This window comes from Fundulus heteroclitus, chromosome 3 (genome assembly GCF_011125445.2).
Source record: "Fundulus heteroclitus isolate FHET01 chromosome 3, MU-UCD_Fhet_4.1, whole genome shotgun sequence".
NCBI classification, from domain to species: domain Eukaryota; kingdom Metazoa; phylum Chordata; class Actinopteri; order Cyprinodontiformes; family Fundulidae; genus Fundulus; species Fundulus heteroclitus.
Window position 1 is genome coordinate 18,561,581 of NC_046363.1, and position 20,821 is coordinate 18,582,401.

Genomic DNA, 20,821 nt, shown 5'->3' on the forward strand with positions numbered 1-20,821 from the left:
CATTAGTGAGAAAACACATAGTATGTTTAGTAAGTGTAAAATGCCTGCATATTTCCACATGTTCGTTCATTTCACATGAGTTTTTGTTTTTCAAGTCTCTTAAGAGTTTTACACCATAAGATTATATGAGTGCTCACAGTGTGTTTGCAGAAGTTACTTAGTTTTGCCATGTTGCTTCATAAACCTTCACACCCTGCAAAAACATACCCTTGGAGTCGTCGAGCCAGAGCATTTCTTGACAAAACATGCTTACAGCCAACGTCCACCATAGTTGCGATCCTCGTGTGGACAGGCACCCAAAAGACCAACATATTTTCATCTGTGTGTAAGGAGTATACACTCTCCAGGATTTTTAAAACCCAGAAACAACAGGGGTTTGTCAGTCAGAGTGAGAGCAACAAAGGAAGTGTTGTTACTCAGTGTGAAACAAGGAAGAGCATAGACCATGAAACTGATTCCCCTTTCGGCAACCAAGCAGAAAAATCGATTGGTTTGCTTCCTAAATGATATTCACTGTGATCTGAGTGCATGCCTTTCAAACGTATTCCTATGCCTGGTACATTTTCACATATTGTCACATTAAATCCAATAATCTCAACCTATGTCATCAGGAAAGTACTGTGTAGCCCATAGCTGTGAACTAGTAGGAAATGATACTGATATTTGCTTGTTAAATATTTTTATAAATGTTACAAACCTAATGCAAGACAACTTTAGACCTCATGTGGCTGGACTGTGTCAGCGGTTCCTGCAAAAAAAGGCATTGACACTATGGACCAGCACACCTGTTCCCCAGAATCCTATTGAGCACATCTGGGACATCATGTCTTGCTCCATCCATCATTGCCACAGACTGTCCAAGAGCTGGAGATGCGTTAGTTAGTCCAGGTTTGGGAGGAGATCCCTCAGGAGACCATCTGCCACCTCATCAGGAGCATGCCCAATGTAGGGAAGTCATACAGACAGGTGGAGGCCTCACATACCACTCAGCCTCATTTGGACTTGTTTTAGGGAGATTACGTCAAAGTTGAAGCCGCTTTGTTACCTCCTTAATTTTGAGTGTGGCTACAAATCCAGACGTCCTTGGGTTAACAACTTTTATTATCATTTATAATTGTGTGATTTTTTCATCAGCACTTTCAACTATGTAAAGAACAATTTATTTAATAAGAATATTTCATTTATTCAGATCTAGAATGTGTTATTTTAGGAGTACCTTTATTTTTTGAGCCTATATATATATATATATATAGATCTATCCATCTTTATATATATATTTATATGTAGATATATTCCTCTCTCTCTCTCTCTCTCTCTCTCTCTACACACACACACACACACACACACACATATATATTTATATATATATATATATATATATATATATATATATATATATATATATATATATTCAATTCAATTAAATTTTACTTATATAGCGCCAAATCATGAAACATGTCATCTCAAGGCACTTTACAAAATCAAGTTCAATCATATTATACATTATACATTATATACATATATATGTAATTATGTGTAATCGCAATACAATGAAAGATATTGAAGATATGGTATTGGTGAAAGTGATGTCCATTTAACCTTTGCTGTTGTGGGTGGTGGTTTCCAGGCAACAGTCAAATTGACCAATCACCATGGTTGCAGGTGAGATGTCCGCACGTGGAAACAGGAACGATGACATGTGTGAAGTTCGGGGTTATATAAAAGCCTGATTGATTATACCAGTGTTAGAAACTCATAATCTGCGCACAATTGTCTAAAAAAAAGGGGATTTAAAACAAGATCCTACATATGTATTAAACTGAATTTAAGGCCTGGCTACAAAAGCTTTCAAAATATTCAGGACTAAATGAAAACCAGTTAACAGATCCGCTGATTATGATCTGAACAGTGACAGCTCAGTACCATCAGCACCCATTAGGCTCTTGTGTGACAGAAATGCTGAGTGTCAGTGGAAGAATTTGTGTTAACAGTGCATTGTCTTATAGGGACGGGCGGACGACGGGATTGGTCGACGCAATAATTTCTAACACAAGAAAGAGGGGCAGCGTGCGCGCTGATTGGCCAGAGTGGCTGTCCGTCAGAGCGCGTTGGTTTCCTCCGGCAGCCGAGCTGCAGCCTCCGCTGCTCTAGTGACGGTTATCTTCTGCCAGTCCGGCCCATCAAATAATGATATCCATGCTCTGCGCGGCTCCGCTTGTTTCATCGACGGCTATATCTGGCGCTTCGTACTGATTCCGCCCCGGACAGGTAGGTGATTTCTATAAGCGCTCATCTAGTCTGCAGCATTAAAGGCATCTCGCCGCTTTAATGTAGATGGCGCGGCGTCTCTGAGAGAAGCGCCTCGAAACCAGACCCCCCCACCCCCCGTTGTTCAGCGGATTTCTTTTTCTTTTTTTTTCTTTTTAACCAAGCGCTGTTGGAGGTTTCATATGATCGGAGATAAGAGCAAGCAGCGCATTCATCTCGGACGCAACTGCACATTTATTTTCCATTTCTCTAAATGAAAAACCGGCCTGGCGATCAGGTGCAGATCAGCCCGTGACTGCCTCCAGCAGCAACAGGCCCATTCAGGGCCGGTTTTTATTCCGCACAGACCCACATAAACCCGCTTTATTTCGTTTGGGGCGTCGTTTTTGCCTATTCATCTTCGCACATTGTAAAGGATGTCAGGGCTGGACGCCGAAGGGCGTGGACCTGGGATGGAGCTATGTTACGTAATGCTCCATTCATCTCTCACGCCTCTCCTCCTCATCCTCTGCACATGTTCGTCCCACAGTGTCTGATCTGCCTCAGCTCCCTGCTGCCCTCCCCACCGCGCAGAGGAAGGAAGTACAGGAGCTCATAAATGATCCAGGTATCAGTGTTAGATATTTTCCAAATATATAGACAGTGGCCTACAGGATTTCATCTTAGTGGTGAAAATATTGTTAAATGTCGAATATAAACACCAGGAGCCCAAGTACATGCCTATTTGCATCAAACCGACAGAATATAAGCTTATCTGTTTTGCAGGCCATAATAGTTACCATTCGCAAATAAGATAACAAACGTTACTACCTTAGCCTTCAAAACCCACCATGTGCCTAATTCAAGTCATGATTCTGACAAAAAAAAATTTTTGTATAATTTTTTTGGGGGTGTATTTTAAAAGGACAGTGCATGATTCTTTTCTGTTAAAAGCTTCTAAGCAGTTTATATCTTACCTGTGCTATATAAACTTTCTATACGTCTTCATTTAGCTTAAATCCAGAAGAGTTGCACCATGGAGGCTAAAGGTAGCTGTTGTTCACAGAGGGGCGGACTTCTGCTGTCTTAAAACAGCTCCGGCCTTGAAAACTCAGAGTGGTTTATGCAAGTTGTGTTTTATGAAGCTTCGAAATCTTTCGTTGCAATTCTATTTATACATAATCTGATGATTCTTTGAACAGGAAATGGAGGTTGGAGCTGGTGCACCACCACTGATCTTCCTTTTTTTTTTATATATATAAAAAAAAGAGAACTTATAAAAAACACTAGTCAGAATAACTGATAAAAAAGTAAGGTGGTTTAAGAAGCATAAATATTATAGTTATTTAAATTAATGCTATTTTATTGATTTTTTTTACTGTCCTTTCTCATTTCTAGCAGAATATTTTGTACAGGAAGATGATTGGTTGTGCATTGCCTCTCTTTGATTTCATGTGTAAATAATCATTGGTTTGGTGTAATTAAACATAAAAAATTTAAATATAACAATTGTTTAAAGGTTCATAGACTATCGTTCCCATAAAGTGCCAAGATCTTTTCGAGATTGGACTTGTTTTAACATGGTCAAAAATCTGCTTTGGACTTGGCCCTTCTTGGTCTAGCCGTTAGCTTCAACCTCTTGGACCGCCTAATCTAGATTTATACAAAATAAAAATATCAAGAGGGTTATTCCAAGTTAGGATATTAACTGCTTACAACATTTTAACAAACCCTCACTTAGCAATTCAGAACTTCCCTTTAAAGGGACCTAGTCACATACTATGACTTTACCAAATGTGTATGCCAGCAGTTCTCTCTGCATGCAAAGGTCTTATGATTAAATGATGGCCCCCTGTTGGCTTATCACACTTTATGCCTGCATTTTACACTTTGTTCTTGCTCTATTTGCTAGTAAACGAATGCGCTTTTGTGTATATTTATCATAACAAGACCACGTGACCGGTAGTATGATATTGCACATGTGCGCAAAGAGTAAACAAGGAGAGGCAATGGAGCCGAGCGAGTTAGCAACATCCTGTGGAGGTGCGAAAAGAAAGAGGTCTAAGAGCAAGTGTGAAAAAGCGCAGAAAAAATTGATACCAAGAGGGATAAGACAAGAATATCGCCGAGATGTCACTTCAGTGCGAGGTATTGCAGAACGGTCCACTGGTTCTAACAGCACCTGCCTCAATTGTCGCAATCTTACTTTCTGATAGTCCCACGCTGCTGCCGGCAGACGGCACAACCATGTTTATGTCTGCTGATTGTGCCTGGTGCAAAGATTATTTTAAAGGAACAATAATTAATAATGACACCTAGTGGTTAAAATCAGAACAACAAATACAGAATGCCTTTTACGGAGACCCGCCATTTACTCAAAAGTCCTGCGGCTGTGAAACTACATTGAATTTTTACTATCACAGGGTGGGTATATATGATGTTTTATATCTGGTCTGCTTCTCTTACGTGCTTCCATGTTTGCAGACTGCTGCTCTTTTGCCAAGATAAAATACCAAATGCTGCGCTCTGTTTTGGACCCTGAGAACGCTCGTATGATTGGCTCAGGAACCAGGAAGTAAACACGGGCTACACTCTGAACCGGAGTAGTTCCGAACTGTATCTCTAGGTTTGATAGGAGAAAAACGTGACTAATACATTGTTGATACAGAAGGCCAATTGTTTAGGGAATGCTACGTCCATCTCAGGTGACAAATGAGAATGATTTAGAGTGATTTTGCCGTAAATATCTTACATATTGCTCCTTTAAGGCTAAAAAAGGACTTAATAAATACTTTCAGGATTAACTCTTGGTGTATATTGTTTTATTTGAAGATGAATACACATTTCTTTGTTGTTTTTTATAGTCATAGTATGTGACTTGGCTCCCTTACGTCTGTTCCTAATCATTGCATTAGTGCATTACAGTGCATTACAGATACTACAAATGGGGGCTTTCTTACTGAGCCTGTACCAAACTAAAGTGCAACATTATCTTACCACCACACACTGTGTGTGGTGGTAAGATAATTATGGGTCATCATCCAGCATAGGTTCTCATGGATATTTGTTTGTAAACTTAAATACCAGTCTGACCAAATATGCAAGTTTATGCAAGTCACTATTTCCTAATTTATAAAGATCAACACACACTGGCCTTACTTAAATCACATGTTCTTTTATCTTTCCCATTTGGAAGTCCTTTTAATGTCAAATTATAATGCAAATAAACATGGGTTACTGATGAAAAGTTGTTCAGTGATCTGATCAGTAAGCTGTAGCACCATTATGCGAGTGATTATACCTTGTAAGTGAAATCCAAACACTGTCACACAGGGTAAAACTAAAAAAAGGCGTGGCTTTGACTGCAAGCCTCTGCAAAAACAAACAGACGTGACCAAACATAATTGCTGTTAGGAGTCCTGTTTAGCTACATAGCGTTTCAGATCATATGACTCGCAGGTTTTCTGTCAGCCTTCACCTTCCTCTCTTCCTGTCTCAAAGCTGTCCACCACTACCATCTTACGTAACTACAAAGAAGTTTGAAAGAGTTTGGAGTAACACTGTAACATATCAGTCATAAACGGTGAATAACGTCAGTTATTTATTTGTTAAACTTATTTTAACACATTCGCAAGAATCTGATTGTAAATTGGACAATTAATGTGCATGTGAGAAGAATGTGTCTGTAAATATGTTTCCTCTTTATGACCAAAAACCTGTTTTCTTTTTCAGTCTTGTACAGTAACTTTTCAATTTTACATGATCTACCTATTAAAAAAAATCAGAGACAAGATAAAATAGGTGCAATTTCTCAGCCTTTTCTTCTCTCGCCCAGAAGTTAACAAATGCAGTTGATGCTGATGCATGTATAGTTTAGTGATTACTCAGAAGCTATATATTTTTTTTAATTTTATGAGCATGAGTAAGTGAGAAGTTGGCAGCGATGAAGGGACTTCCTGACTAATATAATTATTTAAATTCATTTCAGTGTATTTATATAGTGCCTGCTCACAACATATGTCTTCTTGCGGCTCTTTACGAAAAACAAGAAGAAGGTCAATGCAAATAAATCATACAGACAGATTCCAATTCAATTCCAATTGATCCTGGTTATGAATGATATTGGTTAAAAAGTAAAAAAATGTTTTCTATCTAAGGAAACCCAGGAGATTGCATCGAGTCTTTGACTTGCAGCATTCACTCCTCCTGGATGAGCGTGTAGCGACGTGGACAGCCATTTGCATTGAGTTGGTGACTTTGCAGCAATGCCTCATACCAAGCATGCATGTAGCAACAGTGGAGAGGAAAACCCCTCTTTAACAGGAGGAAACCTCCAGCAGAATTAGGTTCAGTGTTTTGACTGACTGGTGTTTAGAGAATACAGCATACAAGCACAAAAAAAACACTTTCATGACTGTGTCACAGTTAAAATGCCAAGTGTAGCTACAAATGTATTCACTTGCTTTTCCTTCTTTAGTTGAATAGCATGTTCAATTGTCTTTCATGTTTTGAACAGTGGCTACAAGAAATTGACCTGTGTTGTATATCATATTTCTATCCCAAAAAAAACAGAAAGTTATGGATTGCATCAGTTACATTTGTTTTATAGGAATCGTTGGTGCTGCCAATAAGTGAGACATTTAGTTTAGTTAAGTGTGATTATGTGATTTTATAAGGTTTCACAGGTGTGTCTCAATACATTTGAATATTATTATTTGTTTGTTTATTTCAGCAACTCAACTTACTAAGAGAAACTGATTATATAGATTCATTACACATGCTGTAAACTGATGTTTTCAAGGGTTTATATTGGTTAATTATGATGATTTTCGTTTTACAGCTTATGGAAATAGTACATTTAATTTTATAGATTAGAATATTATCAATACATTTTTTTGTTTAACACATGCTTAAAGGTTGTTATTTTCAAAAGTTACTTTTAATCTTATAAACCTCATCGGATCTCATATCCCTATTGTCTTGGATGTACCCGGACTTAAACAAAAGCCCGTGTTCTATAATCTGGTAGATATAATTTGTATTGCCTTACAGTAGCACACTGGGAGAAAGTCCAATACTTTGTCAAATCTTGAGGACAATTTTGGTTTATTCTGCTGTAATGGTTTATTATTAACAAACTCATTACTTGCAGGTAATGAAGGGATAGAAAAAAAAGTTTAAATGCTGTTACTGATTCACTTAGGGTTTTATTGCTGTTCTAGAAATTTTGTTAATATTAATTTCAGACTGCTCCTTTACAGTCTATGTGTATGTATTTGAAGTTAATGTCACAATCAGAAACCAGTAGTAAGCTACAAGAAACAATTGGTTATTTGATTATAGTTTTAAAAGACAAAATATTTAAATTATTTTTTGTGGTCAAAAACGGATTAGTCAAAATTAAATAAGATTTAATTTATAGTTGAAAAATCATAAAAAACTCTGGTAAAGACAAAACAAACATTTGGCTTGTTTTGTTTCACATTTCTATACAGGAAACTTATTCTGCAGCCATAAACTGGGACTGTACAAGGAGCTTTCTCTTGTGCACACTTCACAAATGGTGTTTATTTTCTTCATCGCAAAACTAATTTATTTCTCTTGGCCAGCAATTTTATGTTTTTAATATTTTAAACATGAAACAAACAGAAAGTTGATATTTTTGCTCATCTGTTTCGACCTTAACAAAAACAGTTTGTTTTTCAGTTTAATATTTTGTATTTTAAAGCGAAAATACAGCAGACATTTTTTTGTTTGTTTTTTCATTATTGGTTTTAAACCACAATGTGGACTCTTGTACAGAATAAGGCTTTATTTGCTTCAACTATGTACAGTTATACCACTTATTAGGGAATAATCTGTGGGTTTTCAAATATCTTCTTTTAATCATAATATTATTTGGAGTAGTTTGTAATCTTAAATTATTACTTTCAGTGGTGAACACGCAAGTGTAATGAGACAGACACACCGCAAACATGTGTAACTGCATACATTTTAGGGTCGAACTAAAGCCACCTTATTATCTTTACTCAGGTCAGTTTGCACATCTATGGTAAACTGACAGAACAACAATGCAGCTAGTCTGCTGACATTGCAGGTAGTTCACGTTTAAACAAATCTCATGCAAACACACCCATTAGTTATGGAGGTGAAATTTGCGAATCGTAAAATGAACATGAAAAACAACCTGAAGACTAGGCAACGCAAATTTATTTGTATAGCACATTCCAGTACAAAGACAACACAAAGTGCTTTACATGATTAAACCAAAGAAGAATAAAAGCAAGTTGGAATAAAATGTAGAAAATTTTAAACAAAATAAAGCATGGGAAAATGGGAACTAAAAGCAAATATTAAAAACAGTTGGACAGCAAGCTTAAACTAATGGTACACAGTAAACAGTTTAACTAGAACAGTGAAAGGCAGTCCTAAACAAATGTGTTTTAGAATCTTGATTTAAAAGAACTCAGGCTTTCAACACATTTACAGTTTTCTGGAAGTTTGTTCCAGATAAGTGGAGCATAGGAACTAAATGCTGCTTCTCCGTGTTTGGTTCGTGTTCTAGGTATGTAGAGAAGGCTGGAGCCAGATGACCTTAGTGGTCTGGATGGTTGATACGCTGATAACAAGTCTGTGATGTATTTAGGTGCTAAGCCATTCAGGGATTTATAGACTAACAGAAGTATTTTAAAGTCTATTCTCTGAGATACAGGGAGCCTGTGTAAGGACTTTAGAACTGGGGTGATGTTCTCTACTTTCTTAGTCTTAGTGAGGATGCAGGCAGCAGCGTTCTGGATCAGCTGCAGCTGTCTGATCCACTTTTTAGGCAGACCTGTGAAGACACCGTTGCAGTAATCAATTCGACTAAAAATAAACGCATGGATTAGTTTTTCCAGATCCTGCTGAGACATCAGTCCTTTAATCCTGGAAATGTTCTTCAGGTGATAGAAAGCCGACATTGTAACTGTCTTTAGATGCTTTTGGAGGTTCAGGTCTGAGTCCATCACTACACCCAGATTTCGGACCTGATCAGTGGTTTTTAGCTGAAGCGACTGAAGCTGTATGCTAACTTTTGTTCTTTCCTCTATTGGTCCAAAAATTATTACTTGTTGTTTTTATTCAATTGAAGAAAGTTTTGACACATCCACGTATTGATTTCTTCTAGGCATTTACTCAGTGCCTGAACTGGTTCAAAGTCACCTGGTGACATGGTGATGTAGAGCTGTGTGTCGTCTGCATAGTTATGGTAGCTGATGTTATTTTTTTATGATCTGAGCAAGAGGGAGCATGTAGATATTGAATAGGAGGGAACCCAGGATGGACCCTTGGAGAACCCGTAGATGTGATTTTTGTCGTCTGGGATGTAAAGGTACCTACTGACACAAAAAGTCCCTCTTTTTTAAGTAGGATTTAAACCAGTCGAGAGCTGTGCCAGAAAGGCCAATCCAGTTTTCTTGGCGCTCTAACAGTATGGAGTGATCGACAGTATCAAATGCTGCACTGAGGTCCAATAATACCAGCAGTGTGGTTCTGTCAAATACCTTGACAAGGGCAGTCTCTGTACTGTGGTATTGTTCTTTTTCAGCAGTGGTTCTATCATTGTTGGATTTAGGAACTGGGGGAAATCACCTGACAGAAGGGACGTGTTAATTATCTGAGTCAAATCAGACGCTTTGACAGGCAAAACTTTCTTAAAGAAAGCTGTGGGTAGAACATCAAGGCAGCAGGAGGAGGAACTTAGCTGGTGAATGATTTCTTCGAAGCTTTTGTAGTGTATTTGGCCGAATTGGGAAAATCTTGTCAAAATCAGTATTAGTTGGAGACAACTTTGGTTCTGAACTTGATATACATATAGTAACCTTGGTAGTAACCTAACACCTGTATGAAAATGAACAATATGGGATTAGTTCAACTAGACAAGCTACACCTGTGTAGTCGAAAGACAGCAGCAAAAATAATACACTACCTGGCCAAGAACAAAGGCTGCAACTTGGATTTAACTAAGCAAATAGGTACGAGCATCCAATTGGATAATCACTGCATGGGTGCTCATCTTTCAGCTGGCCACATATTATTTAACCCCAGCTGATGCAATGACTAGCTTCTCATTTTCGAAACACCCATGTCGAAACATCCTGTGGTTGTGGAAAGATGTCAGTCTGTTTAAGAAGATTCAAATCATTGACATGCATCAAGCAAAGAAGAAATCTGATTGGGAAAAAAAACCCTAAATGATCATGGTAGACGATCACTTCAACGTTTGACCAAATCAAATCGAAGAAAAACAACAGTAGAACTCAGGGGTATATTTAATAGTGAAAGTAAGATGGATAAAGATTAACTGTGCTTTAAAGAGTATTGAGTGGTGACTAATTTAGTCCATGCTTGAATAATCCAAATATGGTAGTTCTTAGGTGGTCCTACTGTCAATTAACACTGATGATGTGTGCTTTTGTGCTTACACAAAAGAAAGGTTCATGAAACTCAAACTGTGCTTTACAGAAGCTCTGTTCAGGTTCAAGTTAGGGAAGTCTAAATATTTCCAATTTCAAACTAGAGGTACACAGCCACAGTCTAGACTTAATTAATAGAAAACAGGTTATAAAGCCCTTTACTGTGGTGTTGTTATGACATTCTGAAACAGAGGCTAACATAGCAGCTAATAATAAGCCATATGCAGTTTCTTTGCAGGGAAAATTTATTTTGTTGTCTGTCACTCTTTCACTTTTAAAGTAGAGGAGGTTTCTTCAAAGCATGTTGTCATGTTGTCAGCTAATCTGTGGTTGTTAAACACAACCGACCAATAACTCAAAGACTAGTTCCTCTCCTACTTCAAAATGACATTGATACAGGGTGTCAAGCCTAAGGTACTTGCCATATGGCACTTTGCAAGACTGACTTCACTTTGAAAATAAATATTATGCCATTTTAATGTTGCATCCTTAGCAATCCTAAATGAATTATGTTTATTCTAATGCTATTTATAAAGGCACAAATACACAGAAGTGTTCTCTGTCAGACTCAGCTGTCCGTTTCCTCTTTCCCCTCTAGTCTCCTGGTTGCAATGGCCACGGTAGTGATGGAGCAGATTGGCCGGCTTTTCATCAACGCCCAGCAGCTCCGACAGATCCCGCAGCTGCTCGAGTCAGCCTTCCCGACGCTGCCCTGCACTGTCAAGATTTCCGATGTCCCCAGGGTGTTCCGCGAGCGCCACATCCTCACGGGCTACAGGCAGACAGATCAGAGCTGGCGGTACTACTTCCTCACCCTCTTCCAGAGGCACAACGAGACCCTGAATGTGTGGACCCACCTGCTGGCAGCCCTCATCATCCTCGTGAAGTGCCAGGAGATCTCAGAAACGGTCGATTTCCTGCGTGATCCTCATGCCCAGCCCCTCTTCATTGTCCTCCTGTCAGCCTTCACCTACCTCTCCTTCAGTGCTCTTGCCCACCTCCTGTCCGCCAAATCAGAGCTCTCGTACTACACCTTCTACTTCCTCGACTATGTCGGGGTGTCCGTCTACCAGTACGGGAGCGCTCTGGCCCACTACTACTACGCGATAGAGAAGGAGTGGCACAGCTCGGTGCAGGGGTTCTTCCTGCACACTGCTGCATTTTTGGCTTGGCTCACTTGCTTTGGGTGCTGCTACGGTAAATACGCGAGGCACGACCTGCCCAAGTTTGCCCACAAGCTCCTCCAAGTGGTGCCCTCGGCCTTGGCCTACTGCTTAGACATCAGCCCGGTGGTCCACCGCATCTACAGCTGCTACTGGGAGGGCTGCTCCGACCCGATAGTGCTGTACCACGTCTACCACGTGATCTTCTTCCTAATCAGCGCCTATTTCTTTTGCTGCCCACACCCAGAGAGCCTGCTCCCTGGGAGGTGTGACTTCTTCGGGCAGGGCCACCAGATCTTCCACGTGCTGGTGGTGGTGTGCACGCTGATGCAGATTGAAGCCCTGCGGACTGACTTCACGGAGCGCCGCCCTCTCTACGAGCGCCTCCACGGAGACGTCGCCCACGACGCCGTGGCGCTCTTCATCTTCACCACCTGCTGCTGCGCTCTCACTGCGTTTTACGTGCGCAACCGCGTGCGCGCCGCCCTCTGCGAGAAGAAGGAGTGAGGACGGGGGTTTTTGATCCAAAAGTGAGAAGGGTTAATTTATTTTACTCAGTAGTGATGGTTTTAAAATACTTAACATGTTTTTTTTTTTGTCTATGAGAAATATTGGTTTGTGACGGTGACTTCTGCTTATTTCTCTTGCCAAACTACCGTGAAGTAACGTGACTGAGGATGTGATTTTGTGACTTACAGTGAGGAACAGGGGGAAACTTGGATTGCGTCCGTAGCCACACAGATTCTTATCAGCTGTTTTACTTTAACATGCAACAACTGTTGTTTTAATCCAGGTGAGCAGATACATTAAAAGGTATTTTAAAACGCCCTCTTAAACTTTATTCTGTATACGCTGCCTGCCTTAATCAGATTGTAGCATTTTAGGTTATGCAAACAGTTCACTCAAAATGTATAGACTGGATTCTAATAATTACAAGCAAATATCTTTTTTCTACAGATTTCTACCCAGCCTTTGAGTATGACAGCAAATCTATTTGTCTTTAATGGGTTGTGTTGATTTGTGAGGTTCTATAAAGTTATTATAAGTAATAATTCCCTTGCCTGTTGTGGACAGATGCTATATGAGGATGAGTTTGTTGAAAATTAAATAATTAGGAGCCATGTTAGCCTTTGACTTGATGACTTGACTCAAGTCAGACTTGAGTCACAGATTTAACTTTGACTTGATTCCTACTGACCTGTGACTTGACATGGATTTTAAATGTTCTAATTACAGTCAAAAATAATAATTGAGAAATAAAATATCCCCACATCATTAATGCTTCACCCCTTAATAAGTGTTGCATGTCATCCACGCGGTGATAACTACAGTGATAAATGGTGTTGAACTAAGAATCCCTCATTTATGTTTTAATTTGTGTGAGATATGTATGGCTTTTTTCCCGAAATGCCTCATGCTTTCTGGCGATGCTGAAGAATGTTTTTATTTTGAATTACAGGTTTTAAAAGGAATAGTTCTACAAATAAAATAATATTTTGTTTCATTGAGTATAGATTTGATGCAAAAAAGGCTGAGAGGAAAAATTGGAAAATGACTTACTTTCTTTAGCTAGTTACTGTTTTTTGGAAGTAAGACACTACTATATAAATTATCAGTTTCTTTATTGGCCTGTAAAAGTTGTTTTATGATTGCACTTATCCATTCATTAATTTTCTTCTGGCACGTCATGATTAAGGTTTTTGGCAGCTGGGTTGGGGAGCCTGTCCCAGCTGCAGTCAAGCAGAAGGTCAGGTACATCCTGAACAAGGTGCCAGTCAGCAAGGCTGAAAGGCTTCAAAAAAAAAGTTAAACATTTATAGAAAACATTTGCTTAGATGCTTTGTGACACTTGAACAAACAAGTTTTTATTTACTTTTTTGTGTATAGTGTTTCAGGGATCAATCATTATGACTAGTTAATGGCTTGAAAATTAAACGGACTTAGACTTGACCTGTGACTCAACTTGAGACTGTGGAGGTAATGACTAGGTCCCACCTCAGGTAACAGCTAATCTGATGAAGCCCTCACAATGAGACGGATTTAAAAATCCAGCAAGACGAAACTACCCTGAGTAGTTTAAGCTGAAGGAACCGTCACTGTGTGTATGGAGAAAATATAAATGTTGCAGGAGCGCCATAGAAAAACAGACAACTCAGTAGATGATGCAGATAAAAATGCGAACAAAACAGCAAAAACAGTTTTCAAACCTGAATCTCGAAAGGCGGTTCAGTATTCTTTAAATCTGTCAAGCCAGTATGATTGATAGAATCTGATGCTTAGTCTGAGTCTGAGCTCAGCAGAAGCTTCATGAGCTTCTGGGGGAGAAGCCGACATGGGGGACTGACCCACCAATCAGAGGCAGCCTTGAGACTAGAGCTGTATGATATTAGGAAAACATGTAATTGCTATGCTGTTCCTAAATATAGCTTTGCTCATTTTGATTATAATTAACCCACATTTCCTCTAATCTTTTAATTATATTTGTTGTGACGATGTCCCCACCATTTGCGTAAAAAAACTGCATAGCCACATTATTTGACTTTTTAAAAGACTGAAATGTCGCTGGGAATATAGTATGACCTCTGGTAGTCACTGAAGCCGACACTAAACCTGTTGATTGCTCAGATGTGACCGCAGAGTTCATTAACGTGAGTAAATGTTCTGATATGAGCTCTTCAATTTGCTGTAGATCGTTGGTCTAATATATATATATATATATATATATATATATATATATATATATATATATATATATATATATATATATATATATATATATATATGTTTATATCTGCTAATAATTCCTGGCGCCGGAGCTATATTTATCCCCAAAAAGGACCAACAAAACATTACCAGGATGGAGGCTTTGTTTATATAACCTTATTTTATCATGATCAAATGGTTTTCGGTCTTTTTTTTTTTTTTAAAGCATATAATGTGGCTATATACCTTTAAAGACTTATACAGCCAATAATGATTAGGTATAATTTTTTTTTTCACTCTCATTCAGACATCACAGAGACTTCATTTCAGTTCCAAAAATGTCAACAATCTATCACCTGGCTGAGGTCGTTTCCATATTTAACAATTTCAGACCAGTTCTTTAAAATACACAGTAGATTTAAATTCAAGGCTTGATGCCTTCAATACAACCAATAATGGAATTCAAAGCTTTCTGAATGTTTAAATAAGTAAAATAAGATCATCCCATTCTGACTTTTTCTATTCTGTCACATTACCATGAACATTAACAGGTGCTGTTTTGACTCTGGATAAAAGAAACTCTACTGTATCTACCTATAAAGGTCACAGGCATCTAATATCTTACAAGTTAAAATAAAAATCTTCTTTTGTATCCATCTTTAGAGGTTTTAAGCACTCTTAAATGAAGCATTTGCACAGGTGAGTGCTCCAGGGCTGCCATCTCCAGGAATAACAAAGGTTATTTTGACTAAACCTGTGGTTCAACGTCGATATTTTGAATTGATCTGGAGAAAAGCAGTAAAAACAAGTTAAGTTCACATTCGAGGACGGCTACAGGAACTATTACTGAAAATAACTTCAAAGAACCTCTGTTAAAACAACAACAACAACAAAAAAAAAAATCAAAACTATCCATTTCATTTATCCAGGTAATGACAATGCCTGGCAAGAATTTTCAGCATTATTGAGGATAATTTAGAGATTTTCCAAGAACCACGTGTTGTATTTATACAAGCTTACATATTTATTTGGTGACCTTTTAAAGAGGAGGCTGGTACTCTGTATTGGTTCAGTGGTGGATTGCTGGCGTCTTTTTCGTCGTCGTAAGAAAAATAATCCATGTCATTTTTGATCTAAGGGCTGAAACGTCAGCTTTTGCCTCACATCCCATGATGTCAGTGCTTTGCGTGCATGTTTTTAATTAGTGAGGGGGATGAGAGTTGAGCCACAAATGCCAAGTCTGAGTTGGAACGTTCAGGTTTTAGATGTGGTTTTTTTTTTCCTGTTTTGTTTTTGTCTTTCTTTTATGTGCCTCTACGCATGTCCTTTGGTACATACTCTGGATGTTAAGTGTGTGAATGTCAATGAAAGCTTAGCCTTGCACTTTTTTCTTACCTTGTAAATAAGTTACATTTCTCTCTAGAGAGCTACGTCTCATTTTTACTACATCTCACACAATTCAGAACTGTTGTTGTTTTCTACTGGAATACAGTGCATTCATATTTTTGTCGATTTTTATTGTGACTAAATACATTGTTTCATACTGCTGCTTTGTTACTCTGACGGGGACATTTATTGTCCTCAGAGTCCCGGGTCGACTTTTCTTTTCTCCATGAGACTCACATGGCTTTATCGCAAATGTCACTTGGATTTTTATCATAAAATCTCAAATGTCAGAAATGATCAATATTCATTACCTCGAGCTCTGTTCATGACTGTGTTTAATGTGCCAATGAATCTGTTATTACTTCAGTGATGATGGTACTATTGAGAGACGACCGATTTGAATTTTATTTATTTATTTATTTTTTTGTCTTGGCCTGACTCATGATGGTGAGGGTTTAAGCATAGCGGTCCAAAACAATGTGAATCACGTAATGATAATTATGCCATTTCTAACTCGGTCTCATAATGCACTGCCTGAATCAACATTGTATATACTGTAACAGACAGTGCTGGCTATGTTTACATGCATGAGGACTGTGCGTGGTTTTCCCTGGAATGACGTAATGCAAAAAGAAGCCTGTTGTGAAAAAGACTGGATTTCACTTCAGTTGCTTCGAAGAAGTGAAGTGGTGGCCGACTGGATTCAGGCTGTCCTTGCGCAGTCTGACGCTTTACTGAAAGGTGTCTTTATAGGCAAATGATTTCCAGTTGGTAAATGATGTCTGTAAACATCTCACCAGCCCTACTTGTATAATAACATAAGGACCAAAGCAGTGACTAGACAGTCAACATTATGTCCTCTGTGAATTGTTAAAAAGGAGAGGGAAGAAGTACAGAGATTATCTGAGATGCACAGTGATAAAACATGACAAGGATCTTTACCAGAATATGGCCAGTATTCTCTGTTTGTGTGTGTGTAAGCATAGCCTCCGATGGCACTTAAAGTCTCTCTCTATTCCTTTCAGAAAAGCAGGGTCAGAGGGATCAGAAAGGTTTTCTGTCTCTAACAATATCTGTAACTGACTGTACTAATATTCTGTGCTATTTAAGAAAATAAAGTGTTACTGTACCTTAACAAATTGTGTTTTTTTTCTAGACCTAATGAACCTGGCAAGTCATCAATTTGAAGCTGCTTAATGCTTTATTTAAATGAATTAAGAGAACTGAGATATGCACAGTCAAGCCCACAATTATTGGCAGACTTTGATTTCCAATTATTTTAATTTAAACCAGAAGTTTGTATCTTATAGAAAATGAAGCAGGCATCTGTAAAAATATATAAAGCAAGATCAAAGGGATGTTAATTTTAAGAGAAAGAACACGTTTTGTCATTTTCTTTAAAATGGCATTATGAAAATTATCTATATCCTGCACAATAACCAATAGAAATACATCCTTATCGGCATTACAGCAATTCAAACCAAATTGCTCCCAAGCATTTTGCATGTGTTTACTGGTATTTTGTAGCATTATCTTTGGTAATGAGCTCCAAGTCTTTCAAATTGGAAGGCCTCCTTGCAATCACACACACACATATAGAAAGAGAGAGAGAGATATATCTATCTATCTATCTATCTATCTATCTATCTATATATATATATATATATATATATATATATCTATATATATATATATATATATATATATATATATATATATATATATATATATATATAAAGAGAGAGAGATACTTACACGTGCATAGGGTGCTTCTAATTGTATCATAAATTCTGTGACATGTTGTTTCACAGACATAGGTGTCCATTTAATCAGACAGGAAAGAAACCAAAAAGCCTGAAGAATAACTACAGAGATCCATGACCAGGTGGGAGAATCTGTTGACAAGAAAACTGTTACTGTCACTTTCTACACAGATTGGACCTTTATGGAAGACTGCCAGGAAGTAAGCCGTTGTTGAGAGAAACTCATATGAAGTCCTGTTTACAGTTTGCCACAAACCATGTTGGCCACACAGCCAACATTTGGAAAATGGTGCTCTGGTCATACTTCATTAAAATGTAACTTTCTGGTATGAATACAACATGTATGCTGCTAAACTAACGCAGGGAATACACAATCTCCCATGGTGAAGTATGGTGGTGGCAGAATCATGGTGTGTTGGGTCCTCTCTTCAGCAGGGAGAGTTAACCTGGTCAGAGTTGATGGGATTTTAGTTAGAGCTACATACAAGGCTAACCTTGCCTGCCCGCTGAATTATTGTGGTATTTGTACGTTCACAAGAGCTGCTGAGCCCACAGCTGAACCAACATAAACATGGCAGCTCAGGAGGACGCATGCAAAGCTGCTGCTATCACTTGTGTTTTGTCAGGATCCATGATTTTATCTTTGAAAAAAAAAAGCAAGAAGCACTTTGTGCATTTTGGATGGCTTGCAACATTTTCATTTGATACTGTGATTGGCTAAAACCAACCTTTTGGTGGACACTAGGTGTCGCTTCGGCCAATCAGCTCAGACATTTCTGCTGAATGTCCCTCCTTTCCCCAAGTGGATTTGATGGAAGCAGGCACAGATTGATAACATGCAGAATGGAGAGTGCTGCACATGATTTATCTGGCTTACCAGGTTAATACAAGGCAATCCGGAATGTAAATCTGTTGGAGGATGCAAAATACTTCCAGGACAACAACCTCAAACGTAAAACCAGATCTACAACGGCATGGTTTGGATCCAAGCAAACCTTAAAATACTCCAGTGAAGTCTAAATCAAACTAAGAATCTAGCAGAAGACTTGAGAGTTGATGTTCACAGATGCCCTTAATGCATTCTGTCTGAACTTTAACCATTCCCCAAAGAACAATGGAGAAAGATGTCAGTCTTTACATGTGCAAACTGCTTAAGAAAGACCCAGCACGCTTGCTGCTGTAATACGACAAAAGTGCTTTTTTTGTTTTAATGTATTACAAAAAGTACTGACAAAATATATCAAAGTGTTTGGTTGATATGTGAGAAAAAGAGGAACATTTCCAAAGCTATTTGAATAGTTATGCAACACGCTGCGGCTGTTCATTTTGTTGAAAAAAAAGAAAAAGAAAGAAAGAAAATCAAAACAGGTATTCACAGGATTTTAACAAATAGGGTTTGTGTTAGTATGATTGGATGAAGACTCATGAGCACGATCATAAACCTGCAACATCAGTGAAGCCAGAGTTTTCTTTGACAGAGATAATTATTTTTATAGTTCTTGTATCAGAGTGTCCTGAAAGCATATTGTTCTCTTTACATGCTCTATGAAATGCATTACAGGCAGTTGGTGTTATTTTCATAGAATATACTGTATCCATTAAGTGTTAAATACACGTGTTAATGGAATTATTAAAGCAAAATCACCCCCAACCTATCTCTCTAGAAACATGTAAGCAGCTGCACTCTGGGAGAAGGCAGCAACACTCTATCCCGATTAATGAATGTCAATGCTTGTGTGTTTTCTGTGTGCGACTGTAAATGTCTGGGTTGTGGTGAGATGTTTGTGTTACGTCTGCTCTGGTCAGCCTATATAGCAGAGTGTGAGAAGGAGAAAGAGGGGATACGGAGGAGGGGCAGAGCTGAGAACAGACAAGAAAGCAGGCTGCGGCCTTGCCTGGGGTGTGATTACTTTGTTTCTGCTCTGGTTCTCAATTAAGTGCTGGAACTTGATGGAATCACAGCTTCCTTTTATTCAATAAGTAACTGAGGATATCAGTTATCTTTATTTCCCGCAACATGTTGAACAGTTTTTGATTGTTCCTGCACCACTAGAGGGCAACCTTGTTATTTGCCAAGAGTCGTCTCTTTTGGAGCCTAATGCAAATATGACACAATTAGGCAATGTATTTTAGAATCAAATAGGAAAATAAAATAAAAACTAAGAAACTAAGGCAGCTTATAGATGTATTAACAACTGATCCAGTAATACTTTTATGTGCAATTTAAATCGCTCATTCATGACAATTGTGTTTCATTCAGACAAAAAAAATGTAAGCTATTACTATATATATGCATAAGACTGCATTAGAGATGACAGTAGTAATGTCATCTGAGCAGAAATTATAATAAAAAAATACATGTAAACAAATTTCATCCAGTAAGTTAGTTCTACATGGTTTCTGGGGTGGGGATCATCATTTGGGGGTTCTCTCTACAGATAAGCTCGATAAATCCCTTTCAAATGTATTTTAAAATAAAAAACCTGACATTTAAACAAAAATCCTTCCAATAGGGGGCACCAGAGATCCTTCTGTGTTTCTAAATATAACCCTTTATGCGTTACTCGTGTCCCAGCGCTTTACAATGAACATGGAGGTCAGTTAAGATACTTTTGTTGTAACCAATCAAAATATTCATTATGAGCTATCTGTATCCTTGATTAATCGACAACGCATTGCAGACTATTTCCCTCCTTCAAATCAACCTTCAGTGAAAATAAACAGATAAATAATTTGCTTAAAGAATAACAACGACAGTAAATCCACCCAAACCATGATCCAGGAGCGATATCTGGAGCATCATCTAGCCCACGCTGCAGTTTGTGGGTGGCAAATACAGTTTAGAAATGCATATATGCATGCATGTATGTGAAGGAGAGGTTGTGGCTCTGATTTCATTGCTCATTATTATTCATATTTACATGCATTTCTAATATATTTTAAAGTTTGTGTGGTTTTACAGATATATTTGCCTTTAATTTGTATTAATGAGAAGCCTTGTTTATGGTGATTAAGTTGACTTTATGCTCTCCATGTATATGCGTTTTTTTTTCTTCATGGAGGCAATTTCTTAGTTTGTGTTAATCAGAACAAGCCAGTTACGCAC

At 38.2% G+C, this 20,821-nt stretch overlaps 1 protein-coding gene across 2 annotated transcripts; it reads left to right on the top strand.

Annotated features, from left to right (window-relative positions):
• Nucleotides 1–2,094: 2,094 nt before the first annotated feature.
• Nucleotides 2,095–13,392, top strand: paqr7b (progestin and adipoQ receptor family member VII, b). 2 transcript variants are annotated; one of them, XM_012854499.3, is made up of 2 exons: nucleotides 2,095–2,268; nucleotides 11,299–13,392. In XM_012854499.3, exon 2 carries the CDS (start codon nucleotides 11,312–11,314, stop codon nucleotides 12,368–12,370), a length of 1,059 nt encoding a protein of 352 aa, XP_012709953.2. In that variant the 5' UTR covers nucleotides 2,095–2,268; nucleotides 11,299–11,311; the 3' UTR covers nucleotides 12,371–13,392. The 2 variants fall into 2 exon arrangements, with proteins under 2 accessions (XP_012709953.2, XP_035987600.1); XM_036131707.1 differs by lacking the exon at nucleotides 2,095–2,268 and adding an exon at nucleotides 2,682–2,875.
• Nucleotides 13,393–20,821: the final 7,429 nt, after the last annotated feature.